Source organism: Hippocampus guttulatus, chromosome 6, assembly GCF_054856545.1.
Source record: "Hippocampus guttulatus isolate MCC_2025c chromosome 6, RoL_Hgut_1.0, whole genome shotgun sequence".
NCBI lineage: Eukaryota > Metazoa > Chordata > Actinopteri > Syngnathiformes > Syngnathidae > Hippocampus > Hippocampus guttulatus.
In genome coordinates, this window is record NC_141266.1 from 13,039,221 (window position 1) to 13,058,431 (window position 19,211).

Here is a 19,211-nt window from a genome sequence, read left to right on the forward strand (position 1 = left end):
CACTTTAAAAACATTAAAAAATTTTAGTACACACTTAATTATAACTATATTATAAAATACTTTATTATTTTTAAGTATTGCTCCTTGCCTATTCTTACGCTTTTGCTCGCACAGCGTGCTTGGATCTAGCTGTTTATTTGTCAATCCCAATTGAAGTTTTAAAACGGTTCATCTGAATAGAATCACATGTTGCATTGTCTCCAAAGGTAGAATTCTGGTCGGTTATTGTGCTTTTTGTGCTGAAATTAGTAAATCGTTGGTGGAAGGTGACTGTAATGCACCCAAAATATTTACTGACCGCCAAAAGAGAATAGAAGAAAAAAAACAAAAAAACACTGTATTATACGACGCCTGTTGCCAGCGTTTGGCGGCGTCTCCAGTATAGCAAGCGCTAGAAAATGTTAGCATCGCTAGCGAGCACTCGCAGCACTCAAGTGCCCCATATCGGTCTACTTTTCAAAAGCTGTAGACATAGATGACTCCACACACTTTGATGCCGACACCCTGACACAGTTGCTGTTCCAAATGATCCCTTTTTAACAAGCCAGGTTTATCCATTTGCGTTGTTTTTGCCGGCAAGTGACATGTCTTCTCTATTCCATGTGCAGCAATTGAGAGGGGCGAGGGTGATGGAGTTGGCAAAACGGAGCCACAGCGAATGACTGATTCATTCATTCTACCTGAAAATGTCAACGAGATTTCCGGAGGTAAGATAAATGCTCACACAGGTGGCTGGTTGATCTGGTGTCATATGTACGTTGATGTGGTCCTCAGATGAATAAAATAAAACACAAATGTGTTTGCTTTATTGAGGGCTGGTGATGAATTGATGCAGCACGAGCAGATGTTTGGCCATTTTGAAACAGCTGTTGATTACAACCCAAAGGCCCCCCAAAAATGTGCGCCCAGGGTCTTTCCATGACCAGCTGGATAAGATGGGGAATTTCTTCCTCCATGTTGAGTCTTGGTGCTTCTCAGTGACAGGGAAAATCCACCTTTTGAAAGCGGCACACAAACACATATCAAATGCTAATCCTGTTTATATTCTGTTGGTAAATCATTCAGAGATGTGTACACATGGCTGAGTGATATATTTATGAAGGTCTTGCATATTTCTGGTTTCCTATAAACTTGAACTACCTTGCCCCACACAAGATTGTCTGGCTTTTCATCTTCAAACCAAGATCTTATTTGAACTGGCAGTAATACGCTACAGCCACACATTTGAATACCTTGTATTTCAAATTCAGTGAAAAGAGAGAGACAGGAAAGGATTATTTCTGCTTGGTCACCACCTGACTAAATGACGCTGTGTTCTTGAATGTGGTCATTTTTACACTTGTATGATGTAAGCGCCTTTCTAATTTGGACAAAACCACATATCATTTCCTGGGTTTGTGCGGTTCTTTACTTCCAAGGAATCTTCTGTAAAGGTGATTTCTGTGTGCTTATAAAATGTACTGCTCCATGAAATAAGCCATCTTTCTGGCTTGAAGTGCTCTTAACTGCTTCTAATAGAACAGAAGGTTTTAAACACAAACTATAAGTCACTTTTGGAAAAAAAAAAACTTCATTCATTCATTCATTCCTTCATTCTAGCATGTTGTGTGAAACAGAAGTTCAAAAGACAGAACCTCATTTTACACCTTCAACGTTTGTTCTTGTTTCAGCACACATGCACGTTAGCCTGGTTTATTATTCAGATTTCACTTTGCATGAGGATAATTTATCAGAAGGCACCAAGGAAATGCAACTTCAATTAAGACAGTTTCTGTTTACTCTCAAAGTAGAAGAAAACAGAGTATACACCAAGAGAGTGAGAGAAATTCGGATTCTGATTCTGATTAGTTTCTCAAGATCTTTGAGTGTATACGCTGCTCGTTATGAGACCACCTGTTATAAGGATGAGATGAGACCATCCAACATCATTTCGTGTTTCGATGCGGACTCTTTCAATTTCGTTGGTCTCCCAGCATTTCGCCATTTTGAAGTTTTTTGGAGTTGGGAATCACCTTTTTCTTTTCCGTTGCAGAATGCAAGTGGATTACTATAATTTGACATTTTAACCAATATTTTTTTCATCTTGATTCCTTTTTTTCCCCAAATCGAATCCAATAAGCGATCAATTAAAAATAAAACACCGGTACCTTAAACTTGTGAGCCATTGAGGATGCACTTTTGGGTTTTTCAACTTCACATAATGATTATAATGAGTGATGAGTGAAAGATTAAAATTTCAATCATCCTGAATTTTTGAAAGACTTTATTTATTGTAGAAAACTTTAGGGAGCTATTAATTTGTTACTCCTTAGCCTGCACGCTCCCTCGACTTTTTGTTTGACAATTTTCAACACAATCAATAATGTGATTTAATTTCAAAGATTAAAAAACGATTCTCCTAACCCCTTGAATAAACCCGACCCTTGAGGTTGAAGAGTGTGGACTGGCTGATCTGCCAATGCAGAGGCACTGTCCCCAATGCCCGTGTGATGTCACATGTTAACAAGGACAGCCCCACAACGTCATTTGGAAGTGCGGCTGGACCTCACACACTGCCGCAGCCACGGAGGAGCTTTTTAACCACCTCCGTGACCTCAAGGTCAGAGATAGGAGAACCCACATCAACCTCCCTGGACTCTACATCTGCATGGGAAGGAGTCGGCCGAATTGAAAGTTCTAACTGAACCTGCCCTAGGGGGAAAAAAAAAATCACATTTAATTTAATCTTTCACAGTGACAGGAAATAATATGATCTCCTAATTTAAAATATTTTTTTCCTAACTTGCAGAAATTAATGGTCTTTCTAAAATGTTTTAATGGACAGTCATATCAAGAAAAAAAGCTAAAGAATCAAATAATTTTTGCCCTTGCTCAATCTCCTCATCCTCTTCTTCTCTCCGTAGCAAGATTAGACATTTGAGTTTCCCCCGGGCTGCTTTATCACAACCATTCACTGCAGCAGGGGTGACCTTCATTAGTGTTGTGCCTCACATCTCTCGGGGTTTTTAATAGTATGCCGCTGTGCGTCAGTAGAGTCAATGAATGCCTTGCGTGTCTGCGAGCTTTTGTGTACTGTGGTGATGATAATGTCACGCTCCGGATGAGTGAAAGGTGTTCTTTCATGTTCCACTGTGACTTGCGAAGGTTTCTATGCATGCTAGTGTTAGCGCTTATATTTCTCCATTTCAATTCATGCTTCTGGGCGGGGTGTGTATTCTTTATCCCATGTTTGATATGAAGTCTCAATAAGTCCCCGGTGTAGGCTATTTACAATGTATTTCATCAATATGGATAGACAGTACGGTAGCATGGTGAAGTAGTGGTTGTATGTCTGCTTCACCATTCTGAGAATTGTCCTATGTGGTTATGTGGAGTTTGTATTTTCACTATTTCAAAAATAACAGGCATGTTAGACAGAGGTGCAACATCACGATGATATGCCCCAGTGCAATTTTTTTTTTGGTGCCCAGACCCCTGCCAAAACAAAAGCGCATGCACGCACGCACGCACGCACGCTCACATGTGCATGCACACGTTTGGAAACTCACACACGGCCACTCAAGAGAACCGTTATTGTCACAATGTGTTTTTGCAGGGTGTCCAATTTTCACATTGTGATTTGTATATTGAACATTAACAATATCACCAAAAATGTTGCAATATATGACATATTATATGACAGAAGTTCCTGCAACAAGTGCACACAGCCAAATTCATCCTCTGAGGCTGCGGTGGCGAGGAAGTCTCTTTTGAGCGCCCAGAGAAACGAGAAGCGGCGCTATATGGTCATTGTCACTTCACTCATGGAGCTAGTTGGCAAGTTATGGGGTTTTTAAAAAAGCAGACATAATTATAATGACAATAGGCGGCATCGTGATTGATTGGTTAGCACATCGGACTCACAGTGTAAAGGTGCAGGGTTCGATTCCGGCTTGGACCTTCCTGTGCGGGTTTTCTCTGGGTAGTCCGGTTTCTTCCCACATTCCAAAAACATGCATGGCAGGTTGATTGGGCAGTCCAAATGGTCCCTAGGTGTGATTGGTCATATATACATACATACATACATACACACACACACACACACATATATATATATATATATATACACACACACACATACACACACACACACACGCACACACACCGGTATAAAACTTTATGTTTGAAGCTTGAAATGTGTCAAAAGGTCAAAAGCTGCAGGGGGGTCAAATACTTTCGCAAGCTTCCTTTTGTATGCTTGTTTTGCTTGTCAAAGCAAGAACAAACTCATTAGTGAGACCGGTGTTAGGCAGTTATTTATTTTCATAGGAAGTCGGCCCTAACCATTGTTTCCTCAAACATGATTGCTGATAGATGATTATTTGGACAGCTGTGTGATATCAAATCAGACAGTAATGTTTAAATGTGTGTGTCACAGATGTTGTTAACTGGCCTACCCTCCACTAGTAAAACAGATTTTAATCTCCAGTTGAGCCCAAAATGTAAATCATAACTGATCTTGATGCAGTTTGTTCCCCTTGAAATTATTACCATTTATTAAAGTTTTGACTCCAAAAGCACAAAAGTTTATTCTTCTTCACTATCAGCTTCAATTTTCTTTCTTGCACTTAGCGTTGCTATAATCAAGGCTGCAAATGATGACACACAGTGTGCTCTTACCTAACTAAATGTTTTAATTCTGTGCGGGGAAAAGTATAAAATAATCCACTTTAATTAGCTCTTGGTTGAACAAGTTTCGGAATCACGATACTGACAAAAACGCCTACCGTGAGACACATGATCCTTTGGTCTCATTGTTGTTCATTGTGTGGACTTCAATTCCTTGAGTGCAAAGTAGAATGTACGTGCCGATGTGAACAAGCGAATAAGAGTATGTACAATATGAACTTGTTCAAGAGCACTCAAACAATCAGAGCATCAAGCCACTGGCATACACTCTCAAACTCCCTTTGCTACAATGCATTTTTTTAAACACACACACACACATACAATAAACCCAAAGGACCAATGTAAAAGTTGAACTGTAGGCCAATGAGATTCTCTTGACATTGAATGCTCTGATAGTGAGAGACGGGCGGGAGAGTCATCTTAGAGCATCACCCCTACAAAGTCACCACCTCACAGACAGCTCTGTGTCAGACATCCGTTATTAGAGACACTATTTGAGGGCTTTGGTTCTGTAATTACCTCTATTAAGGAGGTTGCTTGGCACCCTCCTGAAGGCCTTTTAATTTAGTATTTCCTCCTTGTAGCAGGTGCTCCTGCTGACTGTGCCACAGACAACACTGCTCCTACATCTGTTGTTCCTTTTCTCTATTCATCTACTGCGGGTTTGTTTTTATTATTATTTGCTATGATTCATTCATTAGCAGTGCTGCCAATTTTAACCATAGCTTCATCCTTGTTATACATTATACAGTAAACACAGGGATAGTGACTTTCAATGAGGCAGTAAATAAAAGCGAGACACAGCGCACAATGACATCTAACTGTCTAAAGTTGATTTTCTTGCGGTATTCCGCAAACGTATTTTCATCTTGTCCTGCGCAAATTTCGGCAGTGTTCCATCAAGTGGCACGCTTGCCAGCAATATTGTTATGCATACGCGGCAACGTCTTCTTCTTCCACTTGGTCGCTTACACTTCCGCCTCCATTGTTTTAATCAATTTCTTGTTTGTGCGTTTTCCATCTGCATGTTATGGCAAAGAGATTTGACGCTCAAACAGCATAAGAGTTTATATGCAGGCATATGTCACAATTCTGGTGAATTATTATGGCAGGCGGCAGCCCATTGAAGTCGGCAAAGGCTGCAACATTAATTTGAATCATCTGTTTATGTTGCCAGTTCAGAACCGGGTGGAGTGATGATGATGATGATGACAGCTGGTGAGCCAGCCTAAATATGGCACGAGGAAGGGCAGTAGGGAAAGCAGTGAGGAGAATTGAAAAATAATGAACATAAACTTGAATGCAAAGCAGGGAGGCAGCAAAATTCGTCTCGGTGTCCTCTGCAATTTGCACATTTTTTCTCCATTTATCTCCCTTCACTTATGGCTCTATCCACCTTGCCAATGTGTCTTTATACTTTGCATTAGACTCTGGCCCACAGCTGAATCATTTCTATTCAAAGCTGTGTTGGCCTCGCACACGCTGGGTGTCGATTCATAGTCTCGGGAGCAGATCGACCATCGCTCTCTTTGGTTTGCATGCGAGTGAGAGAGCAAGATTGCACTTTTTTTGCACCAGACTTTTGTCCTTGTCCTCAATTAAGTAATAGGGTTCGCTGCTGGGTTAAGCTAATTGTATGACACTGCACTTGGGTGGCTCTTCCGGTGGTATATGGGTCACTGTTGGCAAGGACTGCTACGGTGAAGAAGTCACTTAGAATGATTTGTGTCCACTTGGGTGCCTTTGCACCTCATAATAAAAATACTGAAAATGATAGCACTCTGAAATATTCAAATCCTGTCAAGCAGTGTCATACGGTCTACCGGTGAATGTAAATTGACTTCTGGATTGCAGCCAGGTTATATATATGATGTTTTGGAAGAGGCACAGCATTGTGCCAATAGTTATTAGATAATTAGTTGCAGTTTTCCAGGTGGGATGAAACGGCTAATTTGGAAATCGGTTGAATTTCCGGTGGGACTTTTGGACAAACAAACGCGTTTTGATATTCAGGGCTCCCCTTCAATTAAGAGCCTGATACACATTTATTAATAGCCCTAACTGCCAGTATCATCATTATAATTGCGATGCATAATTTTGTTAGTTGTGAAAAACAACTGCGATTGGCTGGCAACCAGTTCAGGGTACGCCCCGCCGACCGCCCAAGGGAAAAGGGAAAGGCTCCATTATGACCGCGACCCTCGTGACGATAAGCGAATTAGAAAATGGATGAATAGATGTGAAAAACAACAGGCATAGCACATCTGCCGCACAGTTCGCAAGTTGGCTGTTTGAATCTGGGCCCTGGCCTTCCTTTGTGCAATTTGCATGTTTTCCTCATGCTTGCGTGGTTTTCTCTAGGGATGCCAGCATCCTCACACATTTCAAAAGCTGAAGACTCAATTGTCTGGAGGCATGACCGTGAGTGTGAATTGTTATTCGTGTCCTGCCATTGGCTGGTGACCAGTTTAGGGTGTACCCTGCATCTGAACCAAAGTCAACGAGAACAGGCTCCAACGCGCCCGCGACCCTAATGAGGATCCGTGTGATAGAAAAAGGACGGATGTGAAAACAAGAAGATGAGAAGTTTTTTTCTGTTCTTATATTTGATGCAATGCCAAGTTAGACACTGCTTGTTTATTTATGCAGTGTATAATGAACTACCAATAAACCTGGCGGCTGAATCGCGCAGTCCCACACAGCTGTCACACAAACTGTTGTTTAGAAGCAACAGTATGCTTTGGCCAGTAACATCTTGAATAGAAATGTCATACTTGGGCGCATATTTGACTGGCTTGTTTGACGTATGTGAAGGATTTGTACCACACTTAAATGTGTTTCCCTTACCTGGCTTGAAGATGTTTGGAAGAGTGTGAGCTTGAGCGCAGCAGGGGTGGTTTGGTTACTTTTTAAGATAAGATGAGAAGATAAGAAAACCTTTATTTGTCCCACAATGGAGACATTTGCAAATGATTGCCATTCATTCTGAAATACTAATCTAAAAAGTCAGAAAAGTAAATAATGCAGCAAACAATAATGCAATTTTGTCTCGTAAATTGGTGCATTGTTGTCTGAAAACATGTTGAAGCATTGATGAGTGTACCAAAGTGGGAAAGCAGCTCAGTGATAGTGAAGGGAAGTGTTCTCTGTGTGATATCAACTGGCCCAGTGTGAGTCAGGCATAAACTGTTTTTTTTTCAGCGCACCATCATTTCCTATTTCTGCAATCCATGATTTAAGACCATGATATTTTCTTGAAGACCTGCGATAGGGTGGCGACCCCTCCAGATTGGACCCACTTATGATTCAAAGTCAGCTGGGATAAGCTTCAAGCTCACCTTGTGAGTCCTGCACATACTGTAGTACGAGTACATAGTGTAAACTAATACTGTATCTTCCAAAAAATAATTGAGTTGGGTGGTTTAAAAACGACTGTCTCCCACTTGCAGAGTCAATTATTAAACCATATTTAATGGCTCCAGGAAGAGTCACCCAGACAATTTTTTTTCAATAAGTGCATAAGGCTTAAAAAAAAAATAAATAAATAAAAAAGGCCGATATGATAAGAGGGGCCCAATTGTGAAATAGAAGCCTACTCAGCTCAGCAAATATGTGAGCAACCAAGCACAGAGATTAGGTTAAGACAAACAGAATGGAGAGAGCAGGCAAAGCAAACAGACAAAGGTAGTGGAGAGCCGGGTTTAGGGAAAGCCTATTGGTGTATTGAGCCAAAACATAAGGCATCTGCTGTGTCAGAACATCTTTGCAGTGAGGTGAAACACGACAAGGCAGTCAATTAAAGTTCAAGATGCTGAGAAAGAACAATCGCGGAACAAGACAAATTGTCAAAATACATCGGTCGGAAGATGCTGTCTCAACCCATGAATGGCATTCTCCCAAGGCAGGCCCACGGACTTAATCCTCTGTGTTGTTTCCTGATCAAATAAACTTGCCACCCCCCCACCCCACAAAAAAAACAACAACAAACCAACAACTGAGAAAAACGTTCTTTTTGAGCTCTCTAAAAAGACTTTTCAGCTCAGGCAGGCTTTGTGAGCATTCGTCACTTCACTAAATTAGGTTGTGATGTTCTTTTAAATGTTATCTCAATTTTCAACATGGTTGAAGAAGGACTACAAATGACGTGTTGAATTGAAGCTTTATCCAACACACACAGGAAGCTGTTCATTTTAAGGATTTGGGTCCAACATCTCCGTTGCACTGTCACAGGAAAGCTGGAGCCTTTTCCGGCTGACTTATTGCAAGAGGGGGATACCACTCTGCAACTGTGCTGCCGTATATTTTGGCCTGCCACAATCGTGAGACACTGCAGGATTCCCATTATCATTTTGTGCATGGGATTTATCTTGCATCACAACTGCACATTAGTTTGATGAAAAACAGTTTAAAAGATATGACTTTGATTATCCTCGCAATACATTATCACGGTTGTGCAGGTGAATCGCGAATTTAAAACTAGTTCTACCCAGGAATCCAAAGTTGATGAAGAAAGTGAAATGTCGCTGTGATGTGGGGAGCTTTTCGACTGTCAGTCCCTCTGCATAACTGTCACTGTTCTTGACATTAATTCCAGCCGCTGCAAATGTAATCACAGTGGTGGGGAGGAAATAAAACCTTAAAGGAGAAGGTCTGAAACGGCAGCACATTCTGTCTGAGCCTTGGCTAAACAAAAAAAAAAGTCAGCAATGAATCACGTCTACGTTGTGAGAAACAAAGCTGCATGCGAATAGAGCAAAGAAACAGCAACATGAAAAAAGGCCGAATATGTACAATGTACGTACTTGTTTTAAGAGCTGTGCAAGTTTGACTACTTTAAAGGGTTGAGTGAGTTTTATCTCTCAGAATTTTTAACTTTCAATTGCAATTTTTATTGTTCATGGGAATTAGGGAGTCCGTGGTGTTAGTCACTTACGACTGGCGTATTGCTCTTTGCTCCTGGAATTCACTGTTGCCCCTCCAGGTAGAAGGTGAATGTTACATTCGAAACAGTTTGAGAAATAGGAAAAATCACACTTGGAGCTAATGGGATCCATGGTGTAGTCTGCCATTTGTCAGCTGCGACACAAGCTGCGACTGTGAGTGCGAATGCTTGTTTGTCTATGTGTGCCCTGCGAGTGGCTGGCAACCAGTTCGGGGTGTCCCCCGCCTACTGCCCGAAGACAGCTGGAATAGGCCCCCCAGCCCCCCCACAATAGCAAAAAATAAATAAATAAATGGTGCCCCCTCCAGCATTTAAGTTTCCCGTCCCCTTTCTAGATATTTTGACCTCTGTCTCTGCGTGTGTGCTATTGCTCTGGAGTCTGGCAGGCAACCATGGTCACCTCTTGCAGCCGTCACAGTTTTAGTAACCATTTCACTGCTCCTGTTTGATAATCCGACTGTGTGGGAGGCACCTCTCCCCGCTTTGTGTTTGATCCCTTACACCAGGTGGACCGTCAGTTTCACCGTGTTCTCAAGCCAATTATAGATGATGCTCATCCATTTGTGTACTTGCATGAAAATATAATCAGTTACGGCAGTGGCTTTGTTAATCGCAAGCTTAAATGCAAATGAGGTTCAAATATAGTTCACCCAACAACATTATTTAGCGCCCGATAAATGAAAGACAGTTTAGCACCAAATGCTCCGAGTCTTTACGTGGCTGAACGTGAAGGAGGAGAGTCCAGATGTTTTCCTTAAAAGCCACCGGAATGATTCACTTTCAGCACCATTTGTTAAACATGCCTGTAGTTGTGATTCTTCGTTTTTCAGCCGATTTGACCAATTTGATGCGTCACACTTTTCGGCAAGACTATGTTGGAGGCGCTTTTCTGATCCAGCACGACTGTGCACTGGTTCATAAGGGTATGCTTGGGTAACTTCAATGAGGAAGAACTTAAAATTTTCACCCTAATTCAAAGTCCACCCATCCATGCATTCATCCCTTCCACCAACGGGAATGGAAAGACACACAAACTACCTTGGCAAAACTTTACATTATAGACTACAAAAAATAGACCAGAACTTGTTGTTGCTACTGAGGGGCACTTGTTACCTTCTCCCTGGGTCTCATTTCTTCTTTTTTCAAGCCATGTGTCATAAATCTCTCTCAGGATATGTAATTTCAATCGGAAAAGGCGAAGGTGTTCGATGCGAGGGGAGATGAAGGGGATTCGGTGGTGGGTAAAAAAGAGAAGAACTAAGGCAGATGGGACTTTGGGGGAGAAGAGGCACCTTTGACCAGCCGGCTGTTGTTTGCAAGGCAGGCGGTGTGTCGCGGTGAGATGTATCAGCACGAATCACAGTAGCGACCGACCAATCTCTCTAACAACAACAACGTTGTATGCATATTTATGTGTAAGCACAAGGCAAGGCTTTGATTTGCTGTCCCCTTCCTATGCTTCCCTGTGTATTATTTGTGTGCATGGGGGAGTCAATAGCCACATGATTGCAGGAGCAATGTATATCAGATATGTAATTGTGGATCATTGTTCAAAACATTGGGCAGATTTAATATGAGGAATTGTCAGATGATTACGGGATCAAATGCTCCTCAGATTACACAGGTTTGTGCAATCATTTTTAACAGCCCCTCTGAATTCGGAACGAGTTTGTTCCACATGGTCCAAACGAACCCGTTAACCTGCGAATGTCAATGTAAAACCTGAAATACATTGACAATAAATTGAAATTGTTGGTTTTGGTTTTAGTCACATTATACCTTGAGGGTTTTTTTTTTGTCCTTCCTCGATATGAAGGGTTCAGATACTTTCATGCTCTCTTCTCATACCAGGTTAATGGAAATCACACTGCTAAAATGCTTTTTCATGCTCTCAGAAATAAAGTAGTTACGTGCTCCAAGCATAACAAAACAAGAAGCACATTTTTTTCCCACCAAAGTTAATTACTGAGGGCGATGTTCCCTTTGAGATGCGTGCGAGCAATTGTGCGCTGCTCTCACCCTCTCAGTGCACACGGTGACGCTGGCATGCACCACGCACACCCATTGCATTTCTATGCTCATTTCTTCATTTCCAGCCTAGACGGGACACCACACCATTCCCGCTCCCCTTACAGTTTAAGGAGTGCAACCAAGGGAGCACACTCAGTTGTTCTCCTATAGTTTATATAGTTTATGAATCCCTTGATTAATGAGACTCTTTCGTGCGTTTCAGAGGTCAGGTGATTAGAATTTTTTTTAATGACACATTTTCCATTATTTATGAGTGTACAATGTAGGATCATAGTGAGATCGATTGTATTGAGGCTTAATTAATTAAAATGACCTGGGTGCTAAAATAAAGTTAACAAACTAGGATTATTTTTGTTTTTTTTGTGCTCACAAATCTTTCTTCACTGATTTCTTCTATGTTGAAAATAATATCCAAATGTGTTGACCGTTGTATAACCAGTAGTCACACCTGTTAAAAATAAAAATAACAAACTAGGGCTAATTTTTATTCATGATCACAAATCTCTCTTCAATGATTTGTTCTATGTTTCAAATAGAGCTCCTTATTTTTAGTAAAAAATATTTAATGAAGAAGGAAAAAAAACCATGTAGTCATATACTGTATACATAGATCGCTCCGGATCGTAAATAAAAATTTTGGGGGAAATGTATTTTTACAAGAAACGAGACTAAGAACAGTGGAGCTCGAACTCGCACCCAAAAGCAGAAGTCATTCACTGTCGTCAACACGATTAGGCAACTGGGTTTTGGGTGCGAGTCCAAGTTCAAATTTTCATAGATGCAAACCAGCCATGTATGGAAAAAAGTGTGTCTTATAGTATGAAAAATACGGTATGTTGAAGACTGCCACATGGCCAATGGAAGACCCCATTAGATTTTTTTTTTTGTAGGTGAGGAAACTGATTCTCACGTTTAGCTGTTGCATGTTACATGAGAGTCAACTTTTTTGATGGCCAAATGGGCCAGTGACCCAAAGCAGCTCCAGTGACAAAAAGCTTGCTTGTGTGGCAATTGTCACCCCCTATGTATTTGTCTTGTGTCTTAGGACTGTAGTAAGAACAATGTAAACCGACAACTTGCAAATATTTTTAATGAGATTTTCAGATAGACATTGGGAGAACTTTACAGCCTTGGTGGAGGTCCTTGCTTTAAATGAATGGCATTTGTAATGGATCTCTTGTCTTTGCAGCAGACCAGTTTTTGTGCCACACCGAGTCCATAGCAGACATTGTGATCCTGGTCGATGGCTCTTGGAGTATCGGTCGTCTCAACTTCCGGCTTGTTCGCATGTTCCTGGAAAACCTGGTCAATGCCTTTGATGTTGGCATTGATAAAACCAGGATTGGTACGTCGAGCATCACCTTTCCATGATATAGCGAATATAATCATTTGAAGTTTGTCAAAATGTCTTCATTACCTGCGATGAAACGTGACGTGTGATTGTAGGTCTGGCTCAGTATAGCGGTGATCCCAGAATAGAGTGGCACCTCAATGCTTTCACGACAAAAGAAGTTGTTATCGATGCTGTCAAGAACCTTCCCTACAAAGGAGGAAACACCCTCACGGGTACTGTTTTATTGTTGGCATCTTTATTTTAGCCGTTACTAAAGTAAAATTACAATTCATTGTCTCTGAGGTGGGTCTCGTGTGCCTTTCATTTATACCTGACATAAACCATATATCTACAATCTTTTATCATTCCACCCTTGCTCTCGTTTTATGTATGTTCCTCCTCTATCCTTTCTCTCTTTGCCTTTGTCCCTCCCCAGGGCTCGCACTGTCCTATATCTTGGAGAACTCTTTCAAGCCCGAGTCTGGTGCCCGTGTTGGTGTACCTAAGATCGGGATCCTCATTACTGATGGGAAGTCTCAGGATGATGTTATACCGCCTGCAGAAAGCCTGCAAAAAGCTGGGGTTGAGCTGTTTGCAATCGGTGAGATTGGGCACACACGGCAGCTGTGAGTTATCATGCTGTAGGACCAATGAAAGTGCCTACAGTTTGAATAGACCAATATCCCCGCGTGCATTGCCTCTTCTTTTGCAGGTGTAAAGAATGCTGATGAGAACGAGCTGCGCTCCATCGCCTCAGAGCCAGATGACTCTCATGTATATAACGTTGCCGACTTCAACGTTATGAGCTCCATTGTTGAAGGACTGACGAGAACAGTGTGTGAGCAAGTGGAGCAGCAAGAAAAGGAGATTAAGGAACGTAAGTGGACAATGACGCACACGTAAATTGCAGGCTAACTGACTGGAAGGACTACATGGACCGTGGAGTAATTGTGCCATTTGCACCCAATGAAAATAAAAGTGCATTGCAATAAATTCAATTTTTGAAAACAGTAGAAACGTTCATTTATTTCAGTCATTTAATTCCAGAAGAGAAACTCATACCATACCGTTTGTGGATTCATATAACACCAGCAGGGCGATACTACCTAACTTCAATATTAAACAAAAAAAAAAAATATATATATATATATATATATATATATATATATATATATATATATATATATACACACACACACACACACACATACTGTATACATACACACACACACACTTCTAAAAGTGTATTTCACTCTGTGTGTAGTAAACCAATATGCAGCGGACCCCTGCATAATTACGGTTCGGTACCTTTGGATTTACCTATTCACAGATGTTTTTTCCCGAACATAAAAAAAAAACAACAACCACATTTTACATATTTTTTATTTTTATTTTTCGGCGGTTGGTAACCCCTGTTTTTCGTGGAAAAAGCTTATTGGTGGTTTATCCCTGTTTTTTTAATTGTTTTTTTTAAAGGAACTTTATTTTTTTCCTTCAATGCATTTATGACATGCATCAATTATATTTTACTTTTATATGCTTTTTTTCGCTATTCACAGGCCGGCGCGGTCCCTAGCCCACAGTGTAATTCAGTTTACTGTTTCAGTTTCACCCTTTGAATTAAACTACTCAAATAATACATTTTGCACAATAGTCGACCTGATTAAGGTGCATCTGTAGGTTATCTTGGGATTTCTTGCAACCTTATCAGTATGATATTGACCTTAACTTAAATTAACATACAGGTATAGTTAATATAGATTGTAAAAAAATATTTGACCTCCAAAGCCTAATTATGGGTATGTACCTTTTGGTTAAGACCTCACACTTATCGGCCTTTATATAGAAATTAAATCAAATCGACTCGCATATGTCTTAATGAGTCCAATCTCAGTTAACAAACATTTAGCCTCAGCAGCCGGACATACTAGGAGAATCGAAATTACATCTTGTTCCTTAAGTCATTCTGTCGTAAGCCTCACTCCTTTGAGGAAATAATTCTCACATCTGTTGACAAAAGGAAGGATTTATGTTATATTCTAATTCTGTCTCTGATCTCAGTATGTCAGATTTCCACCTTTTTTTTTTTTTTTTGCCCTTTCAGAACAGCCGCCAGAGAGAATTGGATCACCATCAGGCTTGGTGACATCAGAGGTCACTGCCAAGAACTTTCGAGTTACATGGCGCCACTCCCCTGGAAATGTAGAGAAATACAGAGTGGTTTATTTCCCTGTTCATGGAGGACAACCACAGGAGGTGAAAACAAGCAAATTCTGTCATGAAATTTCTTCATCAGAAAAAAAAAACGTCTCTGGTATTTATTCTGAAGGTACGGCCTTATCAATGATTTAATCAATCGTTTCTCAGTTTTCTGAATCTTAATTCTACATCTTACTACAACATGGTGGACAAAACTTTACTCCTAACATTGTAGCAACAGTTCTAGGGTTTTCAACACCGCTTATCCTGAACAAGGTTGTGGTGGGGGGCGGGTGCTGGAGCCTATGCCTGCTGACTTTGGGCGAAAGGCTGACTACACATTGAACTGGTTGACAGTCAGTCGCAGGGCACATATAGAGACAACCAAGCATTCACACCCGCAGCCACACCATCACTGAGTGGGAATCGATCCCACGTTGCCCGCACGCAAGTCAGGCGGGTCTACCACTACACCATCGGCGTCTGAAGATACTGTACTGTTCTAGCATATCAGTGCCCTTGTGCCCAAAGCAAGGTGCGAAAAGCCATTCCTGAATGAATTTGATGTGGAAGAACTTGAGAGCCTTGACCTCAACTCTATCAAACAACTTTGAGATGAACAAGAACAGACAATCCAAAATCTCAAAGAGAAGTCTTCTCAAATGGGTGGAAACTTCTAAAGGGTAGGATCAACTTGATGGTTTTCTTTTTTTCGTTCAGAACAAAAAATACACAAATTAAAAATGAAAAAAAAACCCCCATAAATATAGCTTGCACTCATTAGTGACAGGAAGGAAAGGGCTCCACATTTTTGAAAGTGAAGAAGGATGACGGACGTCGCGGATGCACTGATCCTTTTATATTCCTCTCATCTTCCTCAAAGACACATGACTAAATTAGTACAAACAAAGGCACATCAGGAATAATACTCTGACGGTTTGGTTTGTCCAACTCCTTTGGACCGAGAAACCGTTACATTCTATGCTTTGATTTACAAACCGTCACTTCCTAATTCTGCAAGTGAGAGGACGTTCTCAGAATGACCTGAATTGAAGCACACCTTTCAAATTGCTATTCAGTCCAACAGGGCTAAAACATGACCTGCATCCCAATGAAGAAATAGTTTCCTTACTGTTGTCTTTTTTTTTCCTCTTTCCTATTCATCTTCACATCACTCCGTTCTATTGTTAAATGTCCATTGCACATCTGCTCCTCAATCTCGCCTTTTTCTCTTTGCACCCCTTCCACGCACCCCAGGCTGTTGTCGACGGCCGTGACACCTCCGTGGTGTTGCGGCATCTCAACTCACAGACCGAATACCAGCTGTCTGTGTTTGCTGTGAATGAAAATGAGGCGAGTGAACCACTAAGAGGATTTGAAACAACCCGTAAGTGTTTATGCACACGTCTGCTTTTGAAGCAGCTGCATACAAACATATGACATCATAAGATTAGCCCTGCAAGAAATGATTCAACATCTCGGTGGCCAAGCCAATCAAAACCGATTAAACCCCTTTAATTTAAGAGAATAAAAGCACATGTAAACGATTCTCTTCAAAATAAGAAATGGTATCTCCGAACAAATTAGTAGGCACAATTCTTTATCCTAAAAAATGAAATTCAATTTACACTGTTGTTTTCTTTATACATTGACATGCTTTTCTGGTTCTATCATGTTAAAGCACAAGGACACAGCCTGCGTGTGTGTCCAGTTTGTGTTACAGACGTGTTTTTTCTTTTTGTGTTTCTCTTTTGTTCAGTCTCTCAAACAAAAGAGTCTTTTTGCTATTCATACAGGACATATGCAGATCAGACCTCCCCTAATAAAGATTTGTCTATTAGAGCCTTGCAAATTTTACATGATTATGTTTTCAATGCCCCGCCATGCTGTTTTTGATGACACCCCTTTCATTTGGGGGGGGGGGTCATGAAAAGTGATTCATTATTCTATGAGTGCAAAAATAGTTGCAACTCAGTCCTATCAACGGTTAGATTTTTGTTGACAGTATTCTGGTTCTGACTGTTTTTCACTGTGTGTGGTCGTGTGCATATGCAGTGGCTCTTCCCACAGTGACAGGCCTCCAGCTGTTCGACGTGACTCACAACAGCATAAAAGTAAGATGGGACAATGTGAAAGGAGCATCAGGCTACATGGTGCTTTATGCACCGCTTACAGATGAAGGAGACTTAGCTGAACAGGAGGTAATGTTTAACTTTTTCTTGCACCAATAATATATAACCTGAAACCTGAAAATGTGATAAGCTCTCCATTGCAGTGGCCGCTGTCCCTGAAAGGGTTCAAACAAACGTGAAGCAAATATACCTCTTCTTGTTTTTTGTTTCCATGCTAAATTTAAAATTTGACCACAAACTGAACATTGTTTTGTTTATTTTTGAAGTTTGTACGTGGGTTTTTTGTTTTTTTGTCTGCAGGTCAAAGTGTCAAATGCAGTGAACCAGCTGGAACTCGATGGTCTGATCCCTCACACTGAGTATCCAGTCACTGTTTATGCTATGTTTGGAGAAGAGGCTAGCGAACCCATTACAAACCAGGAAACTACTTGTAAGTGTTGCTTAGGCACATACTGTACATTTGGCTTGTACTGTATTCTGCAGCGGGCAATATCTTGCAAGTATTGCAGCACAAAAATGACATTTACCTTATTTGTTTTAATTGTAGCTTGCAGTCATGTAGAACTCTGCATCATTCTGAAAGTAAAGATATAGGTTACCTTCGACAAAACAGCCATCTATTCATCCATCTATTATCTGAACCGCTTATCCTCACGACGGTCGCAGGTATTTCTGGAGCCCATCCCAGCTGTCTTCGAGCAGTAGGCGGTGTATATCCTGAACGGATTACCAGCCAGTCATAGGGCATCAGTGCAGTTCTGTTCCACTCCAAATTACAACCATTAGAGAATTTGGGCTTTAGAACTTTCCTCCCACATTCCAAAAACATGCATGGCAGGCTGATTGAACGCTCAAAATTGTCCCTGGTTGAGAGTGTGAGCGTGGATGGTTGTTTGTCTATGTGTGCCCTGCGATTGGCTGGCAACCAGTTCAAGATGTCACAAACTGCCTGAAGCCGGCTGGGATAGGCTCCAGCACGCCCTCAACCCTCGTGATGATAAAGCAAATTAAACAAAAAATGGAATTGGGGAGTCACAATTCAAGTCCCATTGCAGACAAAAATGTAAAAATGTCATGTTGTTGGAGAGATGCTTCTTTGCTACTCCCATGGTTGCCTTGAGTAAGGCATCATTCAACCCCCCCCCCCCCCCCTTTCATGTTCTCTCCTTGGGATTTGGGTTCTATGTGTGTCACTGTATATTCATAAAGTGTAAATTCTGAGGTATTATAATCAGTATATTGAAACAGATAAGGGCGGCCCGGTAGTCCAGTGGTTAGCGCGTCGACCTCACGGTACAGAGGTACCGGGTTCAATTCCAGCTCCGCCGTCCCTGTGTGGAGTTTGCATGTTCTACCCGGGCCTGCGTGGGTTTTCTCCGGGTACTCCGGTTTCCTCCCACATTCCAAAAACATGCATGGCAGGCTGATTGAACTCTTGAAATTGTCCCTAGGTGTGACTGTGAGCGCGGGTGGTTGTTCGTCTCTGTGTGCCCTGCAATTGGCTGGCAACCAGTTCAGGGTGTCCCACGCCTACTGCCCAAAGAAATAGATAAATGAAAATCTATAAATACATGATGCATTATTGCCTCACTTAATATGTCAACCAAAATCAACTTTATTATCTTTTTAAGTTGATATATTTGGAGCTCGTTAGATTGTGTGGGTGTACTTGATCAGTAAGTGTATTGTGAGCTCATTGGTAAAACTCCACTACACACTCTCTGTCTCTCTCTCTGTCTCTCTCTCTGCTCAGTACCACTCAGAGCTCCCAGTAACCTCCAGTTCTCTGACATCACGCACAACTCAGCACACATCAGCTGGGACCCCGCTGCCAGTGGAGTAACTGGTTATCGTATCATGTGGGTCAATACAGATGGGCGGGTCACTGAGGAGGTGCGTGTGTCAA

The 19,211-nt window shown here is 41.3% G+C and overlaps 1 protein-coding gene across 1 annotated transcript in view; it reads left to right on the forward strand.

The window, feature by feature from the left end:
- col14a1a (collagen, type XIV, alpha 1a) overlaps positions 1 to 19,211 on the forward strand; it is a 97,510-nt gene that overhangs the window by 14,782 nt on the left and 63,517 nt on the right. The window contains exons 5-14 of the mRNA XM_086114138.1: positions 609 to 707; positions 12,831 to 12,986; positions 13,088 to 13,207; positions 13,411 to 13,575; positions 13,687 to 13,851; positions 15,079 to 15,230; positions 16,431 to 16,560; positions 17,229 to 17,374; positions 17,606 to 17,735; positions 19,059 to 19,198. Of these exons, the coding sequence (XP_085970264.1) occupies positions 609 to 707; positions 12,831 to 12,986; positions 13,088 to 13,207; positions 13,411 to 13,575; positions 13,687 to 13,851; positions 15,079 to 15,230; positions 16,431 to 16,560; positions 17,229 to 17,374; positions 17,606 to 17,735; positions 19,059 to 19,198 (1,403 nt within the window). The remainder of the gene's footprint in view (positions 1 to 608; positions 708 to 12,830; positions 12,987 to 13,087; positions 13,208 to 13,410; positions 13,576 to 13,686; positions 13,852 to 15,078; positions 15,231 to 16,430; positions 16,561 to 17,228; positions 17,375 to 17,605; positions 17,736 to 19,058; positions 19,199 to 19,211) is intronic.